This window comes from Crocuta crocuta, unplaced genomic scaffold, assembly GCF_008692635.1.
Source record: "Crocuta crocuta isolate KB4526 unplaced genomic scaffold, BGI_CrCroc_1.0 scaffold518, whole genome shotgun sequence".
Lineage (NCBI taxonomy): Eukaryota > Metazoa > Chordata > Mammalia > Carnivora > Hyaenidae > Crocuta > Crocuta crocuta.
In genome coordinates this window covers 2,627,086-2,652,510 of record NW_027530514.1, presented here as the reverse complement: position 1 = coordinate 2,652,510, position 25,425 = coordinate 2,627,086, and the positions used below count along the sequence as shown (strand labels likewise).

Genomic DNA, 25,425 nt, shown 5'->3' with positions numbered 1-25,425 from the left:
AGCTAAAAACTACCATTAAAAAAAAAAGATGTGCACTTATTTATAGGTATGGTGTTTGAAAAACCTTCTCTTACTTGGCTTGATAAAGATAATAAGATTGAACTGGCAGCGATAAAATGGCAAGCTTCTGAATTTCTTCACAGCAACTCTAGACAAAACCCATTAGCATGTGGGTAGCATGTGCTGCATCTGTGAGTTGAGTTGTAAGCCAAAGGATGTGCAGATTTATCTGCTGGGAAATAGTTTTGGACTTTCCAGCAGCTGTTTGTGGTGGCTGCATCATGCTGACATTGTGACTGATGTACTGGGGGGTGTAGCAGCTTCGATGTCAGCTTGAATTAACAGATCAAGTTAAAGTCTATATTGTAGGAAAAATGGTCGAATAAAGATAGACCATACATTCAGTGGCACATATACCCAAATACTAACCTTTTGTCTTCCTGGTACCCTTTTTAAGGGCAAATGAAGCAGAAATAATAGTTTAATCATACATGTATGTGTGCATATATATGTACACATATACATATATTTGATTACACATGTTATTTATAATCTTTACACAGAGACTATACTTATAGTAAAATCCTGGCAGTGTGCTTCTAACATGAATTTTAATTGTGTCAAGTGTCACCTTGTTGCAGCATTATAGAAAAAAACTGGAGATAAGAAACCCTTCATCCTTGTCTCTGTGCACTCAGGAAATATTTCGTTTACTGAGTGCATCTTGTGGGTGGAAGGGTGAGGATGACCTGTCTCCAGCATTCACTTGCTGGCTATGTTGCCTGGAGTGCCTGACATGTACTTGACATTCAGTGAATATTTGTTTGAATATATGAATCAAACATCAGTACTATAAATATCTTTGGAATTAAGTGGGAAAATAAACTTGTCAGGTCAGAGAGGGATTTAGTTGAGGAATAGGAGACTTACACCTTTTGGAATAATTATGGTGGTTGAAAGCCAGCAGTCCTACAATTGCCAGCCTCCTTTCTGTGACTGAGAGGCAGGAGATCTGGGGGGTAAAGAACGTGTACAGCTCAGGTGTCAGAGCTGGAGCCAGGACTCAGGGTTCAGACCTGAACTCTCATTCATCAAACAGCTCCCACTGGAATGGTATTCCATAGAAGTCAACATTAGAAGGCTTTTCTACTAGATCTAGTGAAATAAATAATAGTAATAGTAATAATAACAGTAATGGCTAACTTAGTCAGTGCCAGGCACTATGTTGATGAATTCAAATCTCAAAACACCTCTGAGAAAGGTACAGTATATGGAGAAATTCGGGTTTATGGAGATGACATTGCATTGAATGTACTATAGTGAAGCTCTGGCTTGTACTCTTTAGTATTTAGGAATATTTAAATTTTGTCTGTGTTAATAAATTTGTCTGGCTTAAAAATTTATGTATTAGAAATGGTTTTTATTTATAGTTATTAGAAACATTATCATTATTATTGTAATAATTGTGTATATTAAAAGTAGTGTTCCTATTATTATATATACCATATTCCTCTTCTACAGGGAGAGCAAGGTTTTGAAGGCAGCAAAGGAGAAATTGGTGAAAAGGTAAATATCTCTCATTACATAAGCATCAATAAAAATAGTGTTCATTAAAATATTTTGAAATGGAATATCTTACTTCTCTTATACTTTCTATATCCAGAATTCAGTAATTTTGTAGAAAAAAAACTTAAAATATTTATTTCACTTAAATTAGACTTGATATATTAGTGATTTTCAGAAATCTTTCTAAGCTTGTTTGGACAATAGTTTTATCTAAATATTTCTCATGAAATGCAGTTCATTGATATATAAGTGATTAAAACATTTATTAAGCATTATATTTGTGTGCTATCACATCCCTGATGCACTAAGTGTCTAAGTCTTTAAATAAATGTTTTGCTTACATGTATGCCTAGTTTATCAGTGGAATTTTTCCTCAGGAAATGAATAAGAAGAACTGTAATAGGGCCAAACAGAAAAAAAGATGTGAAAATAGAATAGTTTGAAAGAGTTAAAATAAAGGGCTAGTTTATTTTTATTTATTTTTTTAAGTTTATTTTTATTATTTATTTTGAGAGAGCACAAGAGAGGGAGGGGCAGAGAGAAGGAACTACAGAATCCCAAGCAGGCTCCACACCATTAGTGCAGAGCCCAGTGAAGGGCTCAAACTCACAAACTGTGATTATGACCTAAGAAGCAAGAATTGGACGCTTAACCTGAATTGGTTGCTTAACCAACTGTGGTACTCAGGCGCCCATGAAGGGATGGCTTAAAAGGGAGGGGAAGTTGTAGAAAAACCAGAGAGATTGTGCAATATCCCAGATTGGGTTGTAGTAAACTCCTTAAACTCTGCAAGTTTACCAGACTCAGAGGCAAATAAAACTGTGGATAGAGCTCCAGATTGATGCTGAGGGAAGCAGTTAACCCGATATTCAGTCTTTGTTTTACAAATTTACAGCCTTCTCCTGAAAGTACAGAGAATAGAAGTGCCTTAGTTAGTCATCCAAAATTTCCCTCCAGACAATCATTTGAGTCCTTTTGCATTTCATAAGTCCCGTTTTATTTTTAAATAGAACAAAAACAGTACCATCCCTTTGTTTCATAAAATGTCATGTAATTGGACAACCAGAATAAGGGAAGGGGGAGAGATAATCTCAAATTAGACAGTGTTGCCTGTATTTAGTTTTCTGGGCCGTGATCAGTTGCTTCTTCCATAAGTATTTTAAATAGAATGAGCATCCATAATAATTGTAAGACAAATTATACATGATGTAAGCTACTTGCTAATTACTTTTCCTCATAGAACTGTGAGTAAAAGGACAGCCATATAATAATCATATAATTCAGGAGAATTCCATTAAATGACTATTTTTTAAAAAGTGGATCTCTCTTCTTAGGGATCTTTTGAATATTTTTGTTTTAGAATGGCAGTCATTGTCTTTGAATAAATACTTTAATTATACATGTTCCTGTTTTATTAATGAAACTTTACATGTAGGAATAAGAATAAGCAAGGAAAGATAAATTCTCTGTCATTTAAAGTCACCATCTCACTAAAATCTTAGTGGTTATTTTGATATTTTAAAAACATAGTTGGTATTACTCAGTAATAGATTCTCACTGGCTATGAAGTATAGAAAACCATCCAATATGGTTATATGTATTAGAGTTCCCTTCTAGTTCCTCATACCTATTAACAATTGCCTGCAAAAAATATTTATGGAGAATGATGGAGACAACATCAAGAAATAAAGCATCAAATAGAAAAGACTATACCTTGAATGAGAATTATAATTCAAATAGCTAATAACCATATATAAAATTAATATAATAACCTGTATAATAAAAATATATTCTAAATGTAATAAATAAAAAAAATAAAAATAAAAATAAAAATATATTCTGCCTCATAGCATATGTTTGAGTTTTTTCAGTGTTGCATGTTACATATTCTGACCTGTGACCACATGTATTTTTCCATAAGATAAATAATTAATGTCAACTTTTCACTTCCAGATTAGAAACTGTTTCTAGATTATTAAATAAGTATGTGAAGCACTCATTTCCATGTGACACAAGCATGAAATTCTTGTACTACTTACAACATAATTTGTTTTCTGAACAAAAACTGCTTTATGTATCTGTTTTTAATTTTTTTATTGAAGTGTATGTGGGCATCCCAGTTGGGTGGGGGCAGGTGGTGGGTGTGGTGAAAGAACTCATCCAAGGCAGAACAAAAGAGATAAAAGTTTATTGAATACACTGCAAAGGAGCAATGGGCAGAACAGCAAAGAACAGACTGTCTGCAATGTGGAGGTAGTGAAAGGCTATAGTTATAGAGTGGGGTAGGGGAGTATGGAGACATAGGGAATTTTACCTATTTTGGTAATCTTAGGAACTGTGTCTGGTTGTAAGTAGCCCATTGATTGGTTAGGACCTATGCCTTAATGAGCTTGTTTGCATTCAGCTGGGTAGTCACTGTGGGCCCTTTGCCTTGCTCAAGTTTCCATTACTCAAGCCTGTGGCCTAAAAGCGGCCTCTACAGTATAGTTGACATGCAGTATTATATTAGTTTCAGGTGTACGACATAGTGATTCAACAAGTCTATACCTCAAGATATGCTCACCTCAAGTGTAGCTACCATCTGTCACCATACAACACTGTTACAATACCATTGACTTTATTCTCCATGCTGTACCTTTCATCCTGTGACTTATTTGTTCCACAGAAGCCTATACCTCCCTCTCCCCTACACCATTTTGCCCATTCCCCCACTCCCTAAAAGACAATTTAAATTGAATTTCAATTCTTTGTGGAAGACTATATTACAATAAGACTTACCTTTCCTCTTTAACTGCCTTATTGTAGCCTTTACTGTGTTTACAATTTGTTTTGAATGATACAATTCACTAGTTGTAAAACAAAAGAATTCAGGAAGTTGTTGGTGTTCAGAGATGTCTTACCTACCAAAGCCACATGTCTACCAGTTGAATAAGAAAACATTGGTCAACTGTCAAAGAGAAAATGCTATGTAATGATCTTCAGGTATCTTCATAGTTGCGATACCACTATATGGTATTTTTTTTATGTTTATTTTTTGAGAGACAGAGAGAGACACACGGAGCATGAGTGGGGGGAGGAGCAGAGAGAGAGAGAGAGTGAGACACAGAATCTGAAGCAGGCTCCAGGCTCTGAGCTGTCAGCACAGAACCCAATGTGGGGCTTGAACTTACGGACCACAAGAACCTTCAACTGAGCCAAAGTTGGATGCTTAACTGACTAAGCCACCCAGGCACCCTTCACTATGGGGTATTTCTATAATCCAGTATAAACAAAGTAGATAAATCTTCTATTTTCCTTTATGGCTACAAAACCACCCTCCAAGCCAGTTTAATTCTTAAGCCAGACTGATCAAATGTTTCCTCAAGATGTCTGATGTGGTATCTTTGGTCCAGAGAAGAATTCATGAAATGTGAACAAGTAGAGAGGACCTCATTTGAAAGTATATGCATGAGTCTATAGCAACTTATGATAGGAAAGAAACTCCTGTATTAGCTCAGCAAGCACAATTCAGTCCAGAAGTGAAAATCATTTGAAGGACTGGTTCTTTCTCACATTACTTACGCTGGCAGGACTCTCCCTGAAGACAGCTATTTTCAGGTTCACTATTCTCTGGTTTAACATTTAAATGTATAGGAATGAACCCATCCACTACCCCATTGCCTGTCGCTAAAGGCAGGTGAGCATCACTCAAGTATCCTTTGATGCTAACAGCATGCCTCATGAGGCAGGAGGGAAGAGGTCTATATTCTGACTGAGGAATATACCCACAGCTAGGGTCTGTGTTCTGGTTTCTCTGTTTCTTTAGGAGTGCTCCTAAGCATCCCTTCTTTTAGGGCTTGCAGGTTTTGTATGGGCTACTCTAGTGAACAAATGGAGAATGCACTCTTGAGTTGACAGTTACCCCTGTACTGTGTCAATCTTCCTGGCAGTGATACAAGCCAAACTGTAAATACATGACCAAATGTAAATACGTGAACTAAGTTCTAACTATCATATTAGAAAAAAGGCAACTTAGCAGAAGATTAAAGTGATCTTCATTTCATTGAAGATTATTAGGTTTTATATAAACCTAAACCCTGAGCCTAGGTTTTTACTTTAGGCCTTTGTCAAAGTAGAGATATTATTAGGTTACATTTATGAAAAGAAGAAGCAAAAAGAAAAGCAAATGTAAACGTCTGCTTCATTATAGTATTCAATATTTTTAAGTAATTGCTTCAAATCATGTGATGTATCTTGCTTTTATATTGTCATTCAAACCCTAACATAATTTTTTGTTTAGTTTAATTTAATTTAAATTTTTTTTTTGGTCTTTGAGAGAGAGCATAAGCAGGGTAGGAGGGGCAAAGGGAGAGGGAGAGAGAGAGAATCTTAAGCAGGCTCCATGCCAGGCATGCTAGGCATGGAGCCTGACATGGGGCCCAATCTCACAACTGTTATCATGACCTGAGTCGAAATCAAGAGTCAGATACTTGGGGCACATGGGTGGCTTAGTCAGTTAAGCATCCGACTTCAGTTCAGGTCATGATCTCATGGTTCATGAGTTTGAGCCCCGCATTGGGCTCTGTGCTGACAGCTTAGAGCCTACAGCCTGGTTTAGATTCTGTGTCTCCCTCTCTCTCTGCCCCTCCCCCACTCACACTCTGTCTCTCAAAATAAAGAAACATTAAAAAGAATTTAAAAAGAAAAGAGATCCTTAACTGACTGAGCCACCCAGGAGCCCCAGACTTAGTTTAAAAATTGATTTTTTCATTGTTAAGCTCGATTCTGCCAATCTTTATTGCTAAGTATCATTTGATTATGAGAGAGAAACATCCAGTCGGGTAACTGCTGCTCATGGCACAATTTTCCTGACATTTTCTCTGTATTTTCTAGCTAAAATGTAGTCAGTTTTGTTCATTCAGAATGACATTTAAGTTAACGTAGGTACATATGTAGCAAATCCTTACAAGAACTAAGATGTTTCAGCTAGTGTGGAACTTTTCCATTTGATGAATTGAAATGGTCTTATCCTTAAAGATTTCTTAAGTTTAGTGAAAAGAAAAAGGACAATCAAATGCTCTTTTCCTGATAAACCATCTGGCTCAGGGAGATGTGGACAGTATCCAACGTTTGACATTCTGTAGCCAAGAGTGTTCACGGGTAAGCAGGTTCTGACTTGCTGTTATTTAAATGCATGACCATCACCTACTTTGATCATCTTGATTACTGAGCTTTTCATCCACTCTGAGTTAAACTGATAATAATAAATGCAACCACAAAATTAATGAATGCATATGGTTCCTGCTTTAATTCAGCTCTTAAAACTTTGGGAAACTGGTTGCTATAAATTTTGAGTGACTTGTGATTTTTATTGTCTTGTTGTTACCAGAATGTTATCTCAGTCCTGAAATACTATGTGACATAAAATGTTATTTAAATTGGAAAATTATGTTTATATATTTATTACTCTGGTTTTATAGCTGTTGCAAATATTTTCTGACAGAATCCACTGGAAAAACATCCAACTGATCCCTATTTTTAGTTGGTTTATTTAACAACATATTGTTGTAGAATACTGTCTAAAATGTGATATTCAAATGAATAAAGCTCTTAAAATGTCTGTTACAATGCAAGGTAGAGTATGACTATACTTAACTACCCCAAAACTACCTGGGGTTATTTATAATTAAACCATGCATCTAATCATTTATATTTCTTCTGTCAGCAATTAACATCAGGTAATTTTCAGATGACATAACTCAAATTTTCATAGTCCAGCCTAAAATAAAATATATATTTAGACTTAGTGTTGATTTTATGTATGATATAAAGTCTTTTGCCTTTGATGGATGCTTTTAAAGATGTGATAGGAGACATGCAAAATGCTTACTAGAGAATGTCTTTACTTACCTATTTCATAGCTTAATCTGCATGTTTTGGTTTATAGTCAAGTAAATGTTAAAGAGCAGAGGCACTGAATTCATTTCCTGTTATTCTGTTGGTTTTTATTTTCAGTGTTAAAAATGTTTTAGCACCTGTGATATATAGTATGTAGGCCTGATACATAAATGCTAGGCTAGTGAGAATGATGGACAGTTTATTCAGTAGCATGTTACTGATTTATTTTTCATAGATTGATTTAAACTTCATACTCAACTCATAACAACCAAGGTTAGAAGTTAGAAGTATTTTTATACTAGTACCATAAATAAATTATTTTTCCTACCAGTAAACAACCAAAATATTGACTTCTAGCATTAAGTATCATGAGATTATGGTCAATCAGGCAATCACTAGTAATCACTTGCTACTACAAACAACAATTATGGCTTCAAATAAATCTAGACCTTTTATACTGCAAGATATTTTTCTTTATATTGGTAAATTTTCATTCAATTGTTGGTATGGTAATTGCACATTGAACTTGAGTTGATAACTCAGAAAGGTGGCTGTGATATTTTAACCATTTAAAACTTGTTAGAGAATGAGAAAAATCCCAAGTAAATAAGTCTATGTAATATGCATAAACTATTTTTCAGAACATTCTGGGCATAGTAGCATGTCGGTCATTCAGCAGAAAACACACATTCCTAGGTTTTGGAGTACCACTCCAAAGAGAGGATAGACTCAACACTTTGTTATGGAACTGATTGTGACCCATTATAGAAAAAAATGGATTCCCATTTCTTATGTTCCATCTTTGAGTCCAACTCTGCCTTGCCAGCTGTATGAATCTGGCCATGTCTCTTGCTTTCTTTCTAATCTTCTTCTCTTCTATAAAATAAAGATAATTCCTGCTTTATAAAATTATTGTAGGAGTGAAATGAGTGCTTACTAAATAAAAGGTGCTTGATAAAAGTTAATATGCTCAACAGCCAAAATATGAAAAAATTAAAATATTGATATTTTGAGAAAAATAGATTTGATATAATTATTAAGTCTATTTTTTATTTGCCTCATACTACTTCCTAATCTTCCTTCTAAATAATTAAACAAAGAGAAGAAGATATATTAGTTAGCTGCTGGTGTGTAACAAATCACCCAAAACGTAGTGGCTCAAAACAACATTCATTTATTTAGTTCATGACTCTGTGGTTTAGCAGTTTAGGCTGGGCTTAGCTTAGTGATTCTTTGGTGTCAGCTGATCTTGTCCAAGTTTCTTCATATATCTCTTTTCAGCTGGCAGGTTGGCTGAGGGTGGCCAGTCTAGGTTGGGCTCTAGTAGACTACTCCACATACTCTCTCACCTTCCAACAATTATCCCAATCTTGCTCTCAAAGTTAAGGCAGGGTTCCAAAGAGAGCAAGCAGAAGCATATAAGTCCTTTTAAGGCCTCTAGCTCAGAACTAGCAGGCCATCACTTCTGCCACATTATATTGGCCAAAGCAAGTCCCAAACCCAGCCCAGATTCAAGGGCTGGGAAAATAGATGCCACTTCTTAATAATACAAGATGCAAAGTTATATTGCAAGAGGTATGAATATATGGAGGGGTAAAATGGGACCATTTTTGTAATAAATTGAACACAAATAAGATAAAATTTTGTATTTTAATATAACAGTTAAACTCTACTTCAGAGTAAAAAGGTTGAATAGATTTAGCAACTTTATTCTCCTTCTCCAATGACCTACAGTATAATTGTTAAAATTGTGTTTATACAGTGGGATTTAGAGTCTGTGTCAAAAGATATTCTTACATTTGAAATGATAGAGATGCTTTATGTGTAAGAGGAAAATATTATAAAACTCTTAATTAGAATGGGAATAGAGAAATACAATATATCAAATCATTAAACCAAGGAATTACTAGGTACTTTTACATGGTCTCAAGTGTTTATTAATTTTAGCTAAAATAAAATTGAGACCAGAACAACTGGAAAAAACAGGTCAGAGTTGAAATGTATATTTAGAATTTCATTATTAAAACTTTCTTGGCAATTATACCTAGTATTTAAAAGTAAGACAAGAATGTTAAATACTGTTATTATAAATATAGCACTTCCCCTCATCACAAAAACAACTGTTGACATGTCACCTTACTTCCTGTTTATTCTCTCTTGGTTCGCCTTGTAAAATTCTACTGAATATCAGTGTGTTATGCAATTATTCTATTTACTCTGGTAACATGTACAACTTCTAAAACTTTTAGGAAGGATTTATGTGTCTGATTTGACAGCTGACTCAAAAAATGAAGAGAACAGATGGAGTAGAATAATAACTATAATTTAAAAAATCACAGCAATTTATCTGTGGCCAATGCCAATTGGTATGGGAGTAACCATGCCAACTTACAATTAGCTATGGTAGCAGGCAATTGGGAAGTGTAAGGGTAATCCCACAGCCAAGCTAGAGGCTTAATGTTAGTCGTTGCTGATTGTGTGTCATTTTCTTGATTTTTCACAGTGCTAGTGAATAACTAGATTACGTGGAATATGTTTAACCCTCTATTGCCACATCCTTTAATAGTGGTTATAGAGAAAGTGAAATGTCAAAAAAAAAAAGAGACATAAAAAGAGAAAAACCATCAAAGGGTTCAATATTTCATGAATATTAGTCTTTTAAAGTATTACTCTTAATGATTGCATAATATTTCACTATATGGAGATACAATAGTTTATTTGACTATTCCCTTGTTGTTGGAAATTTAAGCCTTTAAAATTTTTTTTTTGTTTCAGCTTTCTTTTAAATGTGTTTTAGCTGGTACATGTAATGCAGAATTAGCATGCTTTGGCAAGCATCTTTGAACATATCTCTTATTCTTCATTTAGATGAGATTTCTGGAAATAGAATTAATGGGTTGATGAGTATGGAAGTTTTTATGGTTCTTAATATATATCACATTACTTTTCTGAAAGTTTGTTTTTTTAAATCAGTTTAAACATTCCAAAATAGTGGTTGCATCTTTATTCTACCCTCACTAGCTTTAAGTATTACATTTTTCCAAATGTTAAAAATTTTTAATCAATAAATACTTTTTCACTTTAAATTTCTATTTCTTTATTCCTTGTACTTTAACTACATCACATTAAACATTCACACACATGATAGCAAATCTATGTCATATGTTATAAAATATTATTCTCATTTTAAGGTTTGCCTTTAATGTTTATTGTATATTGATATATAGAAATTGTAAATTTTTTGATTGACAATTGGCCTTTCTTTCCTGATTTCTCTAATTACTTCTATGTTTTGAAATTTTGTACTTTCAAGAAATCAGTTAAATGTACACTCATATTTTCTTCTAGTTTTGCCTTTACATATTGTAAGCCTTTCTTCTACATAATATTTATATTAGTGACTATTATAATATGAAGATTAAACTCAACTTTTCCCTCAGTACCATGCCTGCTAATAATTTCCTTACATATTTGCTCATGATATTTTCTTTATCATGTACTAATTCATATAAGATCATTTTATAATAAGACGTATTATTCTGTCTGTTAATTACTATATTACTACCACATTTTAATTATTTTAGTTATATATTTTAATATCTAGCACTGGAAATATAGCTTCATTGCCCTTCTTTTTAAATATTTCTTTGTATGTCTTACCCCTTTATGGTGCTACTTACTAGATATTTAAATTTGGATAGTAACCTCTTTAACTTTGATTTCCTCATCCTTGAACTGGGAATAATATAATTCCTTATTTATTGTGTTTGTGTGAAACTTAAATGATATCATCATTCAAAGGATTCTAACTAGTGCCTTGTACATAATAAGATGCTGACAGAGTGTTTGCTTTTTTGTCTTCCTTATGAATTTAGTATCAATTCTCTTAGTTCCAAAATACAAACATCTTTGGTATTTTGATTGGTTTCTTGTTAAATATACATGTTGATTTGGGATATAGCAGAAGGTTTAGAATCAAGAACTAAAAAGCCATCAAGAATCAAGATACTTCTTTCTGCATTTTTTTTTTTGTCTCTGGCTACATGATGTCTCTTTCTGTGAAACTGCTCTGTTCTCTTGACTGTCTTATAGCCTGACTCTGCCTGTGCACTGGTAACTTAATATTAAATAGCAAAACACTACTAAAATATTAAATAGCAAGAATAGCTTTATATTAAATAGCAAAAAAATACTTAGTGTCCCCTGGGTTGCATTCTTTCATAAGCCCAGTGCTAATAACAAACTGCAATGAATAGGTCTCATACTCACACTTTGAGTATAGAGAATCTGGTTTACTCACCTCTGGTTCTATCATCTGTGTCTGGAAAGCTCTGAAGCCAATTCAGCTGACTTAAAGAGGATGTATGGGATTTTTAAGAAGGAGTATGGGGTGAGAAGGAAATAATAGGACTGTGAGTATGTGGGAAAGCTCTTGGTTTTTATATTTTTATTTAGGGCTTGTTCACTTTGCCCAATTCTGTATTGATTCCAATTGCTAATTTTATTAATTGTATTTGTTTTCCCATTGAAAGCAATGGAGCTATATGATAGTGTTATAGGAAATGCACATAGTGATTTCATTTCTCCCTTCTAATTGTTTTAATTCTCTTCATGTTTCACAACTTGCTGTTTGTTTCACATTGGTGAAAGATGCAGGATAGAACGGGTAAATGGACGGTCCCTACTTAGGAGATCTCTGCAGTAGGCAAGCAAGAGATGATTGTAATTTGCTAGTTCGGTGGAAATGGAAAGGAGTGGATAGATCTGAGCTATAACTTGCACGTAGCATCAACTGATGAGAAGGTGCTGATACAGTTTATTGTCTTATTTCTGGACATCATACATCATAAGGAAAAAATTTGGATTGGAGTTTATACCACACATTTGAGATGCCTGTACAGCATCTAATTAAATCTGAGCCTGGAGTTCAGAAAAAAAGTCTGTATTATGTGACAAATGGGTGGAGGGGGTAGTCAGTACACAGCAATGCGAGTGGGTGAGATTACATAGGTGGGATATCAGAAGTAGAAGAAGTCCTGGGACCAGAAGCTGAGAAACATAAACACTGAGTTAAGTAGAGGAAGAAGAATATGGAAAATATGCATCCAGAGAAATGCATGAAAAATCAGTAGAATGTGTTGCCAAGTAGAGGAAAGTGTTTAAGAAAGTGGGTGTTTAAATCTTCAAAATGTTGTTTAGAAGCCAAATAAGGTACAATATCAGCAGCTAATGTTTACCTAACATTGACTACATGCAGGCATTTTTATTCCCTTAGGTTATATAAATTACCTCATTTAATTTTCCCAACAACCTCCTGCTATTATTATCTCCATTCTGTAGATGAAGAAACAAATGCAAAAGGTGAAAAGTTGAAAAGAAATACCAGAGCTCTAACTTGCTGCCTCCCTAGATGAGCATGTAAAATTGACCCCATAGGTCAATTGTCTCCAAAGGTAATTATGGTGGAATAATAAGGGTAAATACCATGTTGGAGTTTGCTGAATTGTAAATTGCAGGTGACAAAGTAAAGAGCATGCAGAAAACCCTGTCAAGACTTGGCTGTGCAGGGGACAACAGCAATAAGGCAGTAGCTAGAAAGGGTGTAGATTATTGAAGAAGAAAACCTTAATGCACCGATATCCAAAGAAAGCATGAGTTCTTGATAGGAAACTATTATTGATCAAGAGAAGATCCGAAAGAAATGTACAAATACAGCTCACTTAATGCAGAGAGTTGCAAATGTCTTATACTTCCTAAGGAATATCAGACTTATGCCAATAATAATATAATAATTAGAGAATTGTCACTAAAAGTAAGAATAAGACAGAGGTATCACCATTACTGTTTAACAATATTCTGAAATTTCTGGCCAATACCAATTTTAATTTCCAAATTATAGTTTAAATCTATCCATTTCTCTTTGTATCCCCCAATACCACCAAGTCATAATCTTTTATGAGTTAGCTCTTAACTAATCTTTTCTTCAACCTTGTTCTTCTTTCACCCCTTCTCTAAATTATAGAGAATCATGTGAGTCTTGTGTTTAAAATATTTAGTTGTTGGGGACCTGGGTGGCTCAGTCATTTGAGTGTCAGACTGTTGATTTTGGCTCAGGTCATGATTCCAGGGGTGTGGGATTGAGTCCCATGTTGGGCTTGGCTCTGAGTGTAGAGCCTACTTAAGATTCTCTTTGTCTCTCTCTGTCTCTCTCTCTCTGTCTTGAAACACCTTGGTGGCTCAGTAGGTTAAGCGTCCAACTTTGGCTGGTCATGATCTCACAGTTCACGAGTATGAGCCCCACATCAGGCTCCATGCTGGACTCTGTGCTAATAGTACAGAGACTACTTGGGATTCTCTCTCTCCCTCTCTCTCTCACTCTCTCTGCCCCTTCAAAATAAGTAAATAAACTTAAAAAAAATCTCTCTCCCTCTGCCCTCTCCCCCACTCACATGCTCTCTCTCTCACTCTCTCTCTCTCCCAACAAAAATAAAAAATAAAATATTTAGTTGTTTTTTATTAAGTTAAAATCCAAAGTCCCTAGCATCCTACAAAGTCCTTCATTGTGACCTCTATTTGCCTCTCTGAATTCATCTCCCCCCCCCCTTCGTTCCCTCCTGCTCTAGCCACAGCAGTCTTATTCAGTTCTTTGAACTTGCAACCGCTCCTCTGCCTCAGAGCTGTCCATAGGCATGCTCACTGCTTAGACTACTTTTCTCTTCATTTGGCTAATCTCTAGTACATCTGGAAAGTCATTTTCTCAAAGGAGGCTTCCTTGATGCTCCACTCAAAATCAGCTCCGTTTGCTATAATTTCTCATTATACCTTGAACACTACACTTCACCTTTATAGCACTTATCACAATTGAGAATTATAAATTTACTGACATGAGGGTTTTATTTTTTCATTTCCCCCAGTAGAGTAGAAGTTTATGAAAGTGGGAACCATATCCATCTATGTCTTTATCTCCAACACCAACAATGCTTAGCACATGAAAGAATTCAATTAGTTAATTTAATATTAGAGGAGATGAGTGAAAACAGGTTTAAGTTGTGTTTCTTTTCAGCCTCCTGAAGTATTTGATTATTATTGTTTTGATTCATTTAATTCAGCCTCCATTCAGAGTATCCACCCTAATTTTTCAGATTCCTGCTATTGAGTTCATGAGGTAGAGTTAAATATCAAAATTCATTTTACACAAGAGCACCTGGGTGACTCAGTCGGTTGAGCATCCGACTTCAGCTCAGGTCATGATCTCTTTGTAAGTTTGAATGTTGGACTCTGTGCTGACAGACTGGAGCCTGGAGCCCACGTGGATTATGCTTTCCTCTCTCTGCCCCTCCCCTGCTCACACGCTTTCTCTCTCTCTCTCTCTCTCTCTTTCAAAAATAAAGATTTAACAAGTTTTTTTCAAAATTCATTTTACATGTATGACCCTTGGAATTGTATTTCAAGAAAGACAATATATAAAACATTAATATATTTAATATTATACTGAAATGTGCAGGGAAGAAATTGGCCATGTATTTCTATTTTTCAATATTTGTGAAGCACATTGCCTTTGGCAAGTACTATTTAGTTGCATATTCTGTAAAATAAAATAATACTGTTCTTTTAATACCACATATTACACTATCTTTAGTAGTAGTGTTAATGGTTGTCTATTGATTCTTGTGTCATAATTTTTACTTGCAATTTCAGTGGAACTTCGGAACTATTGACCATAGTGACCTTAGGCTGGTTTTGTTAAAGAAATTTATTCAATAACTATTTCATGTAATTTAAGGACAAAGAAATATGGAAATTCAGGGGAACATAATGAAAGATAAGTAGAAAAGGCATGATCCTCATTTATATAATGATTAAGATGTGACTTAAAAAAATTTTTTTTAATGTTTTGTTGATTTCTGAGAGAGAGGGAGACAGCATGAGAAGAGGAGGGTCAGAGAGAGAGGGAGACATAGAATCTGAAACAGGCTCCAGGCTCTGAGCTAGCTGCCAGCAGAGAGCCCTACGCGGGGCTCAAACCCATGAACAGTGAGATCATGACCTAAGCCGAAGTCGGCCACCCAACCGACTGAACCACCCAGGCGCCCCAAGACAATGTGACTTTTGATAGTTTCTCAGTAATCAGTGCTTGAGTATTCCAAAAGGGTGGTTTACAATTTGTCTCGATTTTGCTTTTATTTTGACCTTTATTCCAATTATCCTATTTCTTCACTCCAGGCTCTGGTGTTGTCTTAGCTTTCTACTCCTAGGTTTTAACCCCCTTCCCCAGGGTCTGCCTATGCCTTAGACTCTTTTACTGTTCCCCATGCTCCCCTTTCCTTAGCTTCTTGTGAACCTTGGTGCCTTTTTTTCCTCACCTGTTTCCTTTCATCCCATCCAAGGCTGATTCCCCTTTTAAGTTATTCTCTTTCCATTTTTATTTCAGAGACTCTGAGAAGGGAAGAGGATTTTTAATATAAACATATGAATTCATGAACAGGTGACTCTAGGGTATTTTTTGTACTCAAAAACAAGGAAAACATCTATTACACAGTTCTCCCTCACACCTGAGCATTCCCTAATGAGATTGCATTTTAAATTAAGACTAAAGGGTACCTTAAGTTTGCTGACATAGTTTTTAGCAAATAAAAAATACGTGGTTTAAGAAATACTTTTCCCTGGGATGGATTTAAAAATTAATCTAGCTATTGCTTCTGCTTAACATAATCGTCAAATATTCATCATTTCTGTTTTCACTAAATCTCAGTTAATAAATATACATTATTAATCAAATCTCTTTGATGGAAATGATTCCAGATGGTGGGAGAATAATTAATTCAGTGTCACCAAATATTAGATGACAGGTGCGTTATTTTTATTTAGAAACCACTGGCATGTGAACTTTCACATTCAGTGTAAAAGCAATTCACTGTATGGTAATTGCTGAACAAGTGTGTCCCATCAGACTTAAATAACAGAATTCCGCTGCTCAGAAAACAGAGGTGTTAGTGCAGCTGCTGTTTTAAGTGGATGTTGTACATTAACTGTATGACAGGTTATTGTCTGGGCTTATGATCATCTATTACTTCTTAGTTTAATAACTTACAGAAATTATTTTTGGTTCTTATTTTTCCTTGCTAATCTTCACAGTCCCCTTTAAGCCATATAAGTAACTCCCTATCAATGATCTGTTCTAATTGCAGTTGAGGATAAATGAGACAAGATACAGGAAGCAATTAACATTTGCTTTGTTTTTTTCTACATTTTTCCTTGTTCTTCATGTATTGCTGATAATCATACCATGAGATCAAAAATAAAGACAAAATGCTAACACATTAATGCTTTGGTCAAGCATTTTGGGGAATGTTATTTTAAGTACCTGCACTTGTCCAGCCCTGGGAAGGAGTGTGACAACGCAGATGGCTTCACCCGCTGGCTGTATTCCAGGGGCTCACTGGTAGTGATCCTGCCTGTCACTTAAGGTTTACTCATATATACAGATGGTTTACAGAGTTGACGTCTTGGTAAAAATCACAGGGCTGAGTCACACAATAGCACCCCATAGATAGAGGTCAAATCGAGGGTTCCTCCTTTTGGAACTTAGGAGTCATCTACATTGACTCTTATCTGTTATTTGGATTTTCACAGGTGGTTATCCAGGCTCTTCTCATTAATGCTAATAAGATAATTACAAGTTCTTTAGTTTAAGCTCAGATCTATTCCCTATTATTCTGACCAATTTATTCTAGTTCTAGCCTTCTGGGGGAAAAATGCATTCTCAGATTATTCCTTCTTCCAAGTGACTGACAACTTTTTGGAGAATTGAAGATAGCCAGTATGTTCTCTTGAACTATGTTGTTATTTCAGGTTTTTCTGTTGTGCTTTGTGGATTCTGGTTTCTAGGTCACTTCTGGTTTCTGTTCCTCACGCCTTCATCTTGTGATGTCGTGGCTTGTCAGTGAGTGTGATGTTCACAAGTAGACAAGTTCTAGCATGTTTTGAGCACTGAATAAGGCAGGCAGTGTAGTGGACTGAAGGAATTTGTATTTAGTAGAGCTGATCCCTAATCCTAGCTCTTGGCTCCCTGAATTCTTTAGCTGATTGCATGGCTACTTCAGAGTCTTTATCTATAAAAGGAGGGGACTAAACTAGATTACTTCTGGAATCACAAATGTTTAGAGCTAGAATGGATCTCAAACTATAAAAGGTCAGTACTAATGTCAGGCAGTTTTTTCTTGAATCAGAATGTAAGCTTTCATTTATATGTGCCGACTTTTATTTTGTGGTTTTTAGCTTGGTGTTCCTACTTGTCAATTTCTAACTCTTGATTCTGACATCTATTACAATAGTCACTTTTTTTCAGTTTTATAGCAGTCATGAATTTTGTATACATAGATTGTGGGTCTTTGAGTAACTCATAAATATTGAATAAGACAAGGCCTGGAGCACATCTCTGTCCTACACCATTGGAGTATTCTTTCTAGGTAACAACTAAATATAAATGTAGATAAAATTAGTATATTTAACTACTTATTCACTTACCTCATTACAATTTAACCCACACTTATCCAAGACATCCTGAGAACTTTTGTTAAATTTCTTACTGAATTAAAGTAAGTCAAACCCATAATATTTGAGTGATTTTTGGTTTTTGACATGATATACCTTCTTGGTAATCATCTTATTCTTTACTAATAACTCAAAACCAATTTGTTTAATAATTAACTGTAGAATCTTGCCAGGAATCAATATCCAACTTACTCATTACTCATGTATATTAAAAAAAATTTTAATGTTTATTTATATTTGAGAGAGAGAGAAAGTGTGAGAAGGGGAGGGGCAGAGAGAGATGGAGACAGAATCTGAAGCAGCTGTCAGCACAGAACCTGATGCAGAACTTGAACTCACAAGCTGTGAGATCATGACATGAGCTGAAGTTGGACACTTAACTGACTGAGTCACCCAGGTGCCCCACTCATGTATATTTTTTAAATGAGGAAACATTATTGGATCTGGGCCTTTCCCTCTCCAAGATTCTGAGAAGTGCAGTCAGTAACTAATTTTCTTTTTTTTTTTTAAATGTTTTATTTATTTCTAGGAGAGAGAGAGAGAGACAGCGTGAGCAGGGGAGGGTCAGAGAGAGAGGGAGTCACAGACTGAAACAGGCTTCAGGCTCTGAGCTGGCAGTCAGCACAGAGCCCGACGCGGGGCTCGAACCCACGAACCGCGAGATCATGACCCAAGCGAAAGTCGGACGCTTAACCGACTAAGCCACCCAGGCACCCCCAGTAGCTAATTTTCATGAACTCTTAATTATTATCTGTCCTTTATCTGTCCTCTCCTATCTTAATGTCTGTCTTGGTCTCAAGAATAGTTAGCCAGAATCAGTGAATTAAAAGATCTTCAATTTATTTACAAAGTAGTATGATGCCAACTATAATGTAACATGAAATTGAAATTTCCTTCAAAGCATATACTGGGTTTGGGGACACATTTGTTTGTTCAGGAACTCATGTATTTGATCATTTACAACCTACTCTGTACCAGATACTATGTTCAGCACTAGGATAACAGAGATGAAAATGACAAACACTCTTTCAAAGAATATATTTGAAGTATTTGATGGATTATAAGGATACTATAGGAAGGAAATTGAGAGAAAGCATAACTCTACCTGGCAGGGGGAAGTGAGTTAGGTAAGGATTCATTAGTGAAGCTTGAAGCACAGTTAGGATTTCTCCAGAATAAGGAAGAGGCAAAGATAATAGTTCATTTAAAGGCACAGAGGGGATAAAGTACAAGATGTATAGAGAAGCAGATGGAGTGTATTATGTAACAAAATGAAAAAACAGGGACCACCAGAAGGATAAAAAAAAGGAAAATAACTTTTTAAATACTAACTGAAGTGTAGCTTGGGGCCGAGCACTCAACCAGAAGAATTGCCAGGAAACAACATAAAGAGGTTCCCTTTAAGCATTCAGTTGACATGTTTAGCTTACTCTTCCCTAGTACGGGAACCATCTGACACTCAAGTAAGCAATCAGTATAGTAGGGAACCTTGATATTTCTGGAACAATCATCCCACTAAAAGACCTATCGGAAGTCTCCAGACAAAAGATTAGAGAGGCTAACATCCCTTTGAAGGACTCAGGCTGGCGTAAATAAGACTTTGGTTACTTTTTGCTTAGCATTTCCCAGGAAACTCTCTATTCTCTTTGTTCTTGCAGTTTATAGAAACTGAAAATTTTAGTCTAATAGGGAAAATGGATTTGGCCTTTAGTTTTGGTTTTTTCTTCTAGGTAAAGTCCTAAAGCAACTTCATCTAAATATTCTTTTCTTTCTTTGATTGCAGAAATTTACTGATCTAAATTCCAATAACTTACTAGCTAGATGTCTAGTCTTTTCTTGTGATCTCCCTCCTCAAATTGTCACAAGAATCTACATGTTACCTCTGATCAGCATGGGTGAGAAGTAGACCTTGCTACCCATCATTCCCTCTTTTGGTTCTTGAGAAGAGGAATAAGAAATTTTAGGCATAATTTGAGCTGGCACCTACAGCATTTTCTATATCTCCATTCATTCAGGTTGATTACTAGTTTTATATATGTGTATGTGTGTATATATATAAAAAGAGAAAAACAGAAAGACATAGACAGAAGGACAGAGAGAGAGGAGAAGAACAGAGAGAGAGAGAGAATCATTTATCCAATAGATAATTATTTTGTTTGTTCATGGAATATTTAGAAAATATGGTGATTCCTTGGCAGAAAAAAATCAAGTTCAAAAAGCAGACATTTTGCAAGACATATTCCTGAATGTAGGCAATAATAAAGAAATCACGGGTATAGAAAAACACTCCTAAATATAACATTTGAACAAAAGAGTAAATGAAAACAGAAATTCTTAGAAATCAATCAATATAAAAACTATACTAAAACATATGAAACATAAAAAACATGTGAACCATAAGAAAGCTATAATGAAGATGAAAACATATAGTAAAAAATGTATTTATTATAAAAGAGGAAATATAAAAGTAAAAAAAAATGTTTCATCTTACATAATAATAAAAGGAGCAATAAGTACAACAAAATAAAATAGAAAAAAATAATATAATCACTAAAATTGATGAAACAGAAAATTTTTAAACAAAAGATAAACTCAAAAGCTGGTTTAATAAAATCACCGTAAAATAAATAAATAAAATTCAGTTAGGAAAGCATACAATGGAAAATAGAAATAAGACAAAATAGAAATAAGAAAGAAATTTAGAAACAAATTTGACCACAGACAGTGTAAGATTAGTATTAGTCTGGAAGATTACTATGTATAATTCTAAAGAAGAAGCAAATTTAATAACACAGAAATATGGATAATTTCCTCCAAAAGAGTGTAAAAAATTGACCAAGTATAACTGCAAAATATGACTACATTAATTATTGTAGAAGAAATTACTGTGAGGAGGTGATTCAAGATCAACCACTGAATAAAGATCAAGACTAACTGGGTTTTTCAGCAGGATTTCATCTAACCAGTGTTTAAAAATGGGCAGTTTTCATGAGTTCAGCAATAATTTAATACCAAATAAAAAATAAATTATAAATATTGTTTATATATATAACTATATTCATGTATATTTATGCATATAGCTATATACATTAACATATAAAATATTAGCTAATAGAATTCAANAGGGTTGATTCAACTTAAGGAATTATATCAACAGAATACAACCAATTGAAATGTAAAAGCTTATGATTATTTCAATAGATGAAACTTTTGATAATATGCAATAATTATTCTTTTTTTTGTTTTTTATTATTTATTATTTTATTAAAAAATTTATTTATAAAAATTCAAGTTAGTTAACAAATAGTGTTTCAGGAGTAGAACCTAGTGATTCATCACTTACATATAACACACAGGGCTCATCCCAACAAGTGCCCTCCTTAATGCCCATCACCCATTTAGCCCATAGCCCATCTCCCACCCACCTCCTTTCCATCAACCCTCAGTTTGTTTTCTGTATTTAAGAGTCTCTTATGGTTTGTCTTCCTATATGATTTTGCAATAATCATTCTTAATAAAAAATCTTCAAGTAAATAGGAATTAATGAAACATTTTTACTAAAATCCAGCAGTGAATATTATGTTTTCAAAAGGGAAAAACTAGATTAGAAACTAAGGAATATTAGGATCTACGGAGGTAAAATTGCCATTACCTTTGCATCACAAGAAAAATAAGTTACATGCATTGGAAGACAGGAGATAAATCTATCCCTTTTCACTAAAGTATGGATTGTATAGACAGAAAATGTTAGAGACTTTGATAGGAAAAGATGTTTAGCTGATAAAAGAACTCAGGTAATTGGTTAGATATCAGATATATATTAATAATACAATAGTTTCCTTTATTTTTGTCTTAAACATCCAGAAATTTAAATAGGGAATATATTCATATAAGTGTAAAAGCAATAAGAATTTTGGGACAATTTGGATAAGAAAGGAATATGATATATACAAAGAAAAAACATAGAAAGCAAGATCTAAATGAAAATAAATACCATTTTCTTAAAAGTTATAATTTTATAAGTTCAGTAATTCAAAATTAGTATGTAAATTTAATGCATTACAAATGAGAATGCTGATGATATGTTTTAAACTTTGCTTTCAAGTTGGATAAAATTGATTAAGGTTTATATAGATAAATAAATAGCTTGAAGTATTAAAAAAATGTTTTTTAGAAAGAACAATAGTAAGGGTGGATATACTTTACCAGAAATCATAACATTCTATAAAGTCACCATAATAACCATAAATATTTTGGCATGTAGTTTAAAGATAGGTGGGGCAAAATTGAGGATCTAGAAATAGGTCCCTGAATTTACAAGAATTTAGTTTAATAAATTTTATATTTCACTTCAGTGGGAAAGGGTGGATTATTCCATAAATTTGCTGGCAAAACTAACTCTATTCATATGAAATATATTTAACATCCTATACAAAAATAAATTCCTGAAAGACGAAGGATTTGTGTAAAAATAAAAACAAAGCAGCAGATATTTTGTATTTGCACAGTCTAGGGACAAGGATATATCGAACCAAAATTGTAAACTGTTGGGGTTTCTAAAGCAAAAGACAGCTGTATGAAAGTTAAACGTTTCAATTGAAAAGGATCATAATCAAGATCAGAATGATGGTTCTGGTAATGTTATAATGTAATTAACTAATTGATACTTTGCAGAGAGCTTTTGACAATTGATCAGAAAAGATGAACAATTCAATTTTTTAAAGTGAACAAAATGTATGGCTGTGTAGTTTCACTAAAGAGCAAGCCCAAAATACTAACAGGCATATAAAAGTCTTAGATGCACTCATAGTCAGTGATATGAAATGTAAAGCAATTATGAGCTATGACTTTACATCCATCACCCTGGCACCTGTTGCTGGATGTGATTCAAGGACAAAGGCATTCCCATACATTGCTGGTGGCTGGTGGAATGTTTAGAACAACAGCCCGTTTTGGAAAGCAATTTGACAACATCTATTTAAAAATTTTTTATTTTTATTATTTTTTAAATTTATTTAAAAAAATGTTTTTGAGAAATGAATTTTATTTTATTATTATTTTTTTTNGGGAGGTATCATAATCCCAGACTTTAGCCTCTACTACAAAGCTGTCATCATCATTAAAAAATTTTTAAATGCATAATCCCTTTACCTAGCAGCCCCCTTCTTGATATTATGATCTGTATAAAGTATATCACATGCATATAATGGTGTTTATTGCAGACTTATTTATAGTGGCAGAAAACTGGAGAGAGAATGAACAGTCATTAACAGGATGACACTTGAATAAATTATGGTACATCTATCATAGAGTATTAAGGAATGATTGAACAAAATAAATTAGGACCATACTGGATAATCTAAATGGATTTATAGAAGGTGATGTTGAAGTAGAAAATAAAAATGCATAAAGTGTATATAATATAACCTGTTTTTAAAGCAAAAAGTAAGAATCCATACTGTGTGTATGTGTGTGTCTATCTCCAGTTATGATTATATGTGTTTGGAGAAAAAATTTAGAAGGATACCTTCAAGTTGATAACAAAGGCCTGGCATCTGGAGAAGGTGTATAAACAAAAAAGTAAGGGAAGAATAGTATGTTTTATTGTTATACCTCAATTTACATTTATATGTTCTTTATATTAAAAATTTATATCTATAATATATTTAATATTTATAAATGCTATATTTATTTTTATTTATAAATTTTATATTCATAAAACATGTATATATATTCATATATATTATATTACATAAATTCACAGATATATATTCATATATTCTTGAATGTATATCAAATATTTCATAAGCAAACATTTTAACATCTGTACAAAGTATATATTTTATGTGATCACTTTTAGGATATTACATAAAATTATGTTTTAGGTAACTTTACTTTTAAAAAACAAGCTCAAGAGAGATGGATTAGAGATAGGAAAATCATCTAGATGACTTCTTTAATTATACATAAATAAAATTGAACTGGGGGGAGGGGGCACTTGGGTGGCTCAGTTGGTTAAGCATCTGACTTTTGGTTTCAGCTCAGGTCGTGATCTCACAGTTCGTGGGATGGAGCCCTAAGTCAGGCTCTGTGCTGACAGCAAAGAGCCTACTTGGGATTCCCTCTCTACTTCTCTTATTTTATTTTATAGTAGGTATTATTCTGAGAGCATTGTAGGAAAAGTCCTTCAGTATTGCACATTAAGACTCTTGGATACCCTAGACCTTGGTATCTCCATATTAATTTTTAAATCATGTCAGTTTCCACACTGATACACATGTAACCTGCTAAGATTTTGAATGAGTTTTCTTTCAATCTATAGATAGTTGGGAGGGAATTTACTTGTGGTATTATAGTTATCCAATCCATAGTATATATATTTAGGTCTGTTTTATTATCTCTTAGAAATATAATTTTCAGTGTAGAATTATTACATAGTTTTTATTAGATTTATTAATAGATATCTGATGTTTTTACTAATATTTTAGATAATTTTAGACTTTAACTTACAATTGTTTGCTCATAGAATATGAGCAATTCAATGAAATACATTGAATTTTTTGATTGACCTTGTATCCAGCAACCTTGCTTAATTAATTAATTTTAATAGTTTGTAGATTACCATATTATATGTGAATAAATAGTTCTAATTCTTCCTTTTTAATTCTTCTTCCAAGGTTTTCTTTTTCTTGTCATAATGCACTGGCTAGGTACAATATTGAATAAAAATGGTTATAATAGACATCTTTATCTTTTTTACAAATTCAAGGAGAAAGAATTCAATATTTTATCATTAACTAGCTTTAAGATTTTGTAGAAAAACTTTATCAAAATAATAATATTAAGAATGTAGAGTTTTCTGAGTTTTCCTTAAATACCCATTTAGATATTTAATTTTAAAAATGCTTTTTCTAGAAGTGGTGAGATGATAGGACTTTCATTGTTTTCTATTAATGTGATAATTAAATTGATTGATTTTTAAATGTTAAATTAGGCTTAGATTCTTAGAATAAAACTAATTTCTTCATGAGATATGATTTCTTTCTGTACATCACCGGATTCAATTAGCTAATTTCTTTTATTTAGGATTTTTCTATCCATGCTTATGAAAACCTTGAGGTATTCCTTTCTTGTAATTTCCTTGTCAAATTTTGGCCTCATAAAATCAGTTGAAAACTATGACCTTTTTTTTTGTTCTGTGAAGGTATATGTATAATATTTGTATTAATTCTTCTGAAGTGTTCCTAAGAATTCACAGAAAAGCCAACAGGGGCTGGAGGTTTCTTTGTGAAAGAAGTTAAATTATGGGTTAAATTACTTTGTCTTTTTTAATTGCTTTGTTTTGTGTTTTATCTCAAAATTTAGAAAACTTTAATCCTGTGCTTGTATTTATAAAACAAACTATATTCTTTATTTTTCCACTCAGTA

The 25,425-nt window shown here is 33.7% G+C and overlaps 1 protein-coding gene across 1 annotated transcript in view; it reads left to right on the top strand.

Moving 5' to 3' along the window:
- Positions 1-25,425, top strand: part of COL19A1 (collagen type XIX alpha 1 chain) — a 313,880-nt gene that overhangs the window by 82,538 nt on the left and 205,917 nt on the right. The window contains exon 11 of the mRNA XM_077767252.1: positions 1,522-1,566. Within this exon, the coding sequence (XP_077623378.1) occupies positions 1,522-1,566 (45 nt within the window). The remainder of the gene's footprint in view (positions 1-1,521; positions 1,567-25,425) is intronic.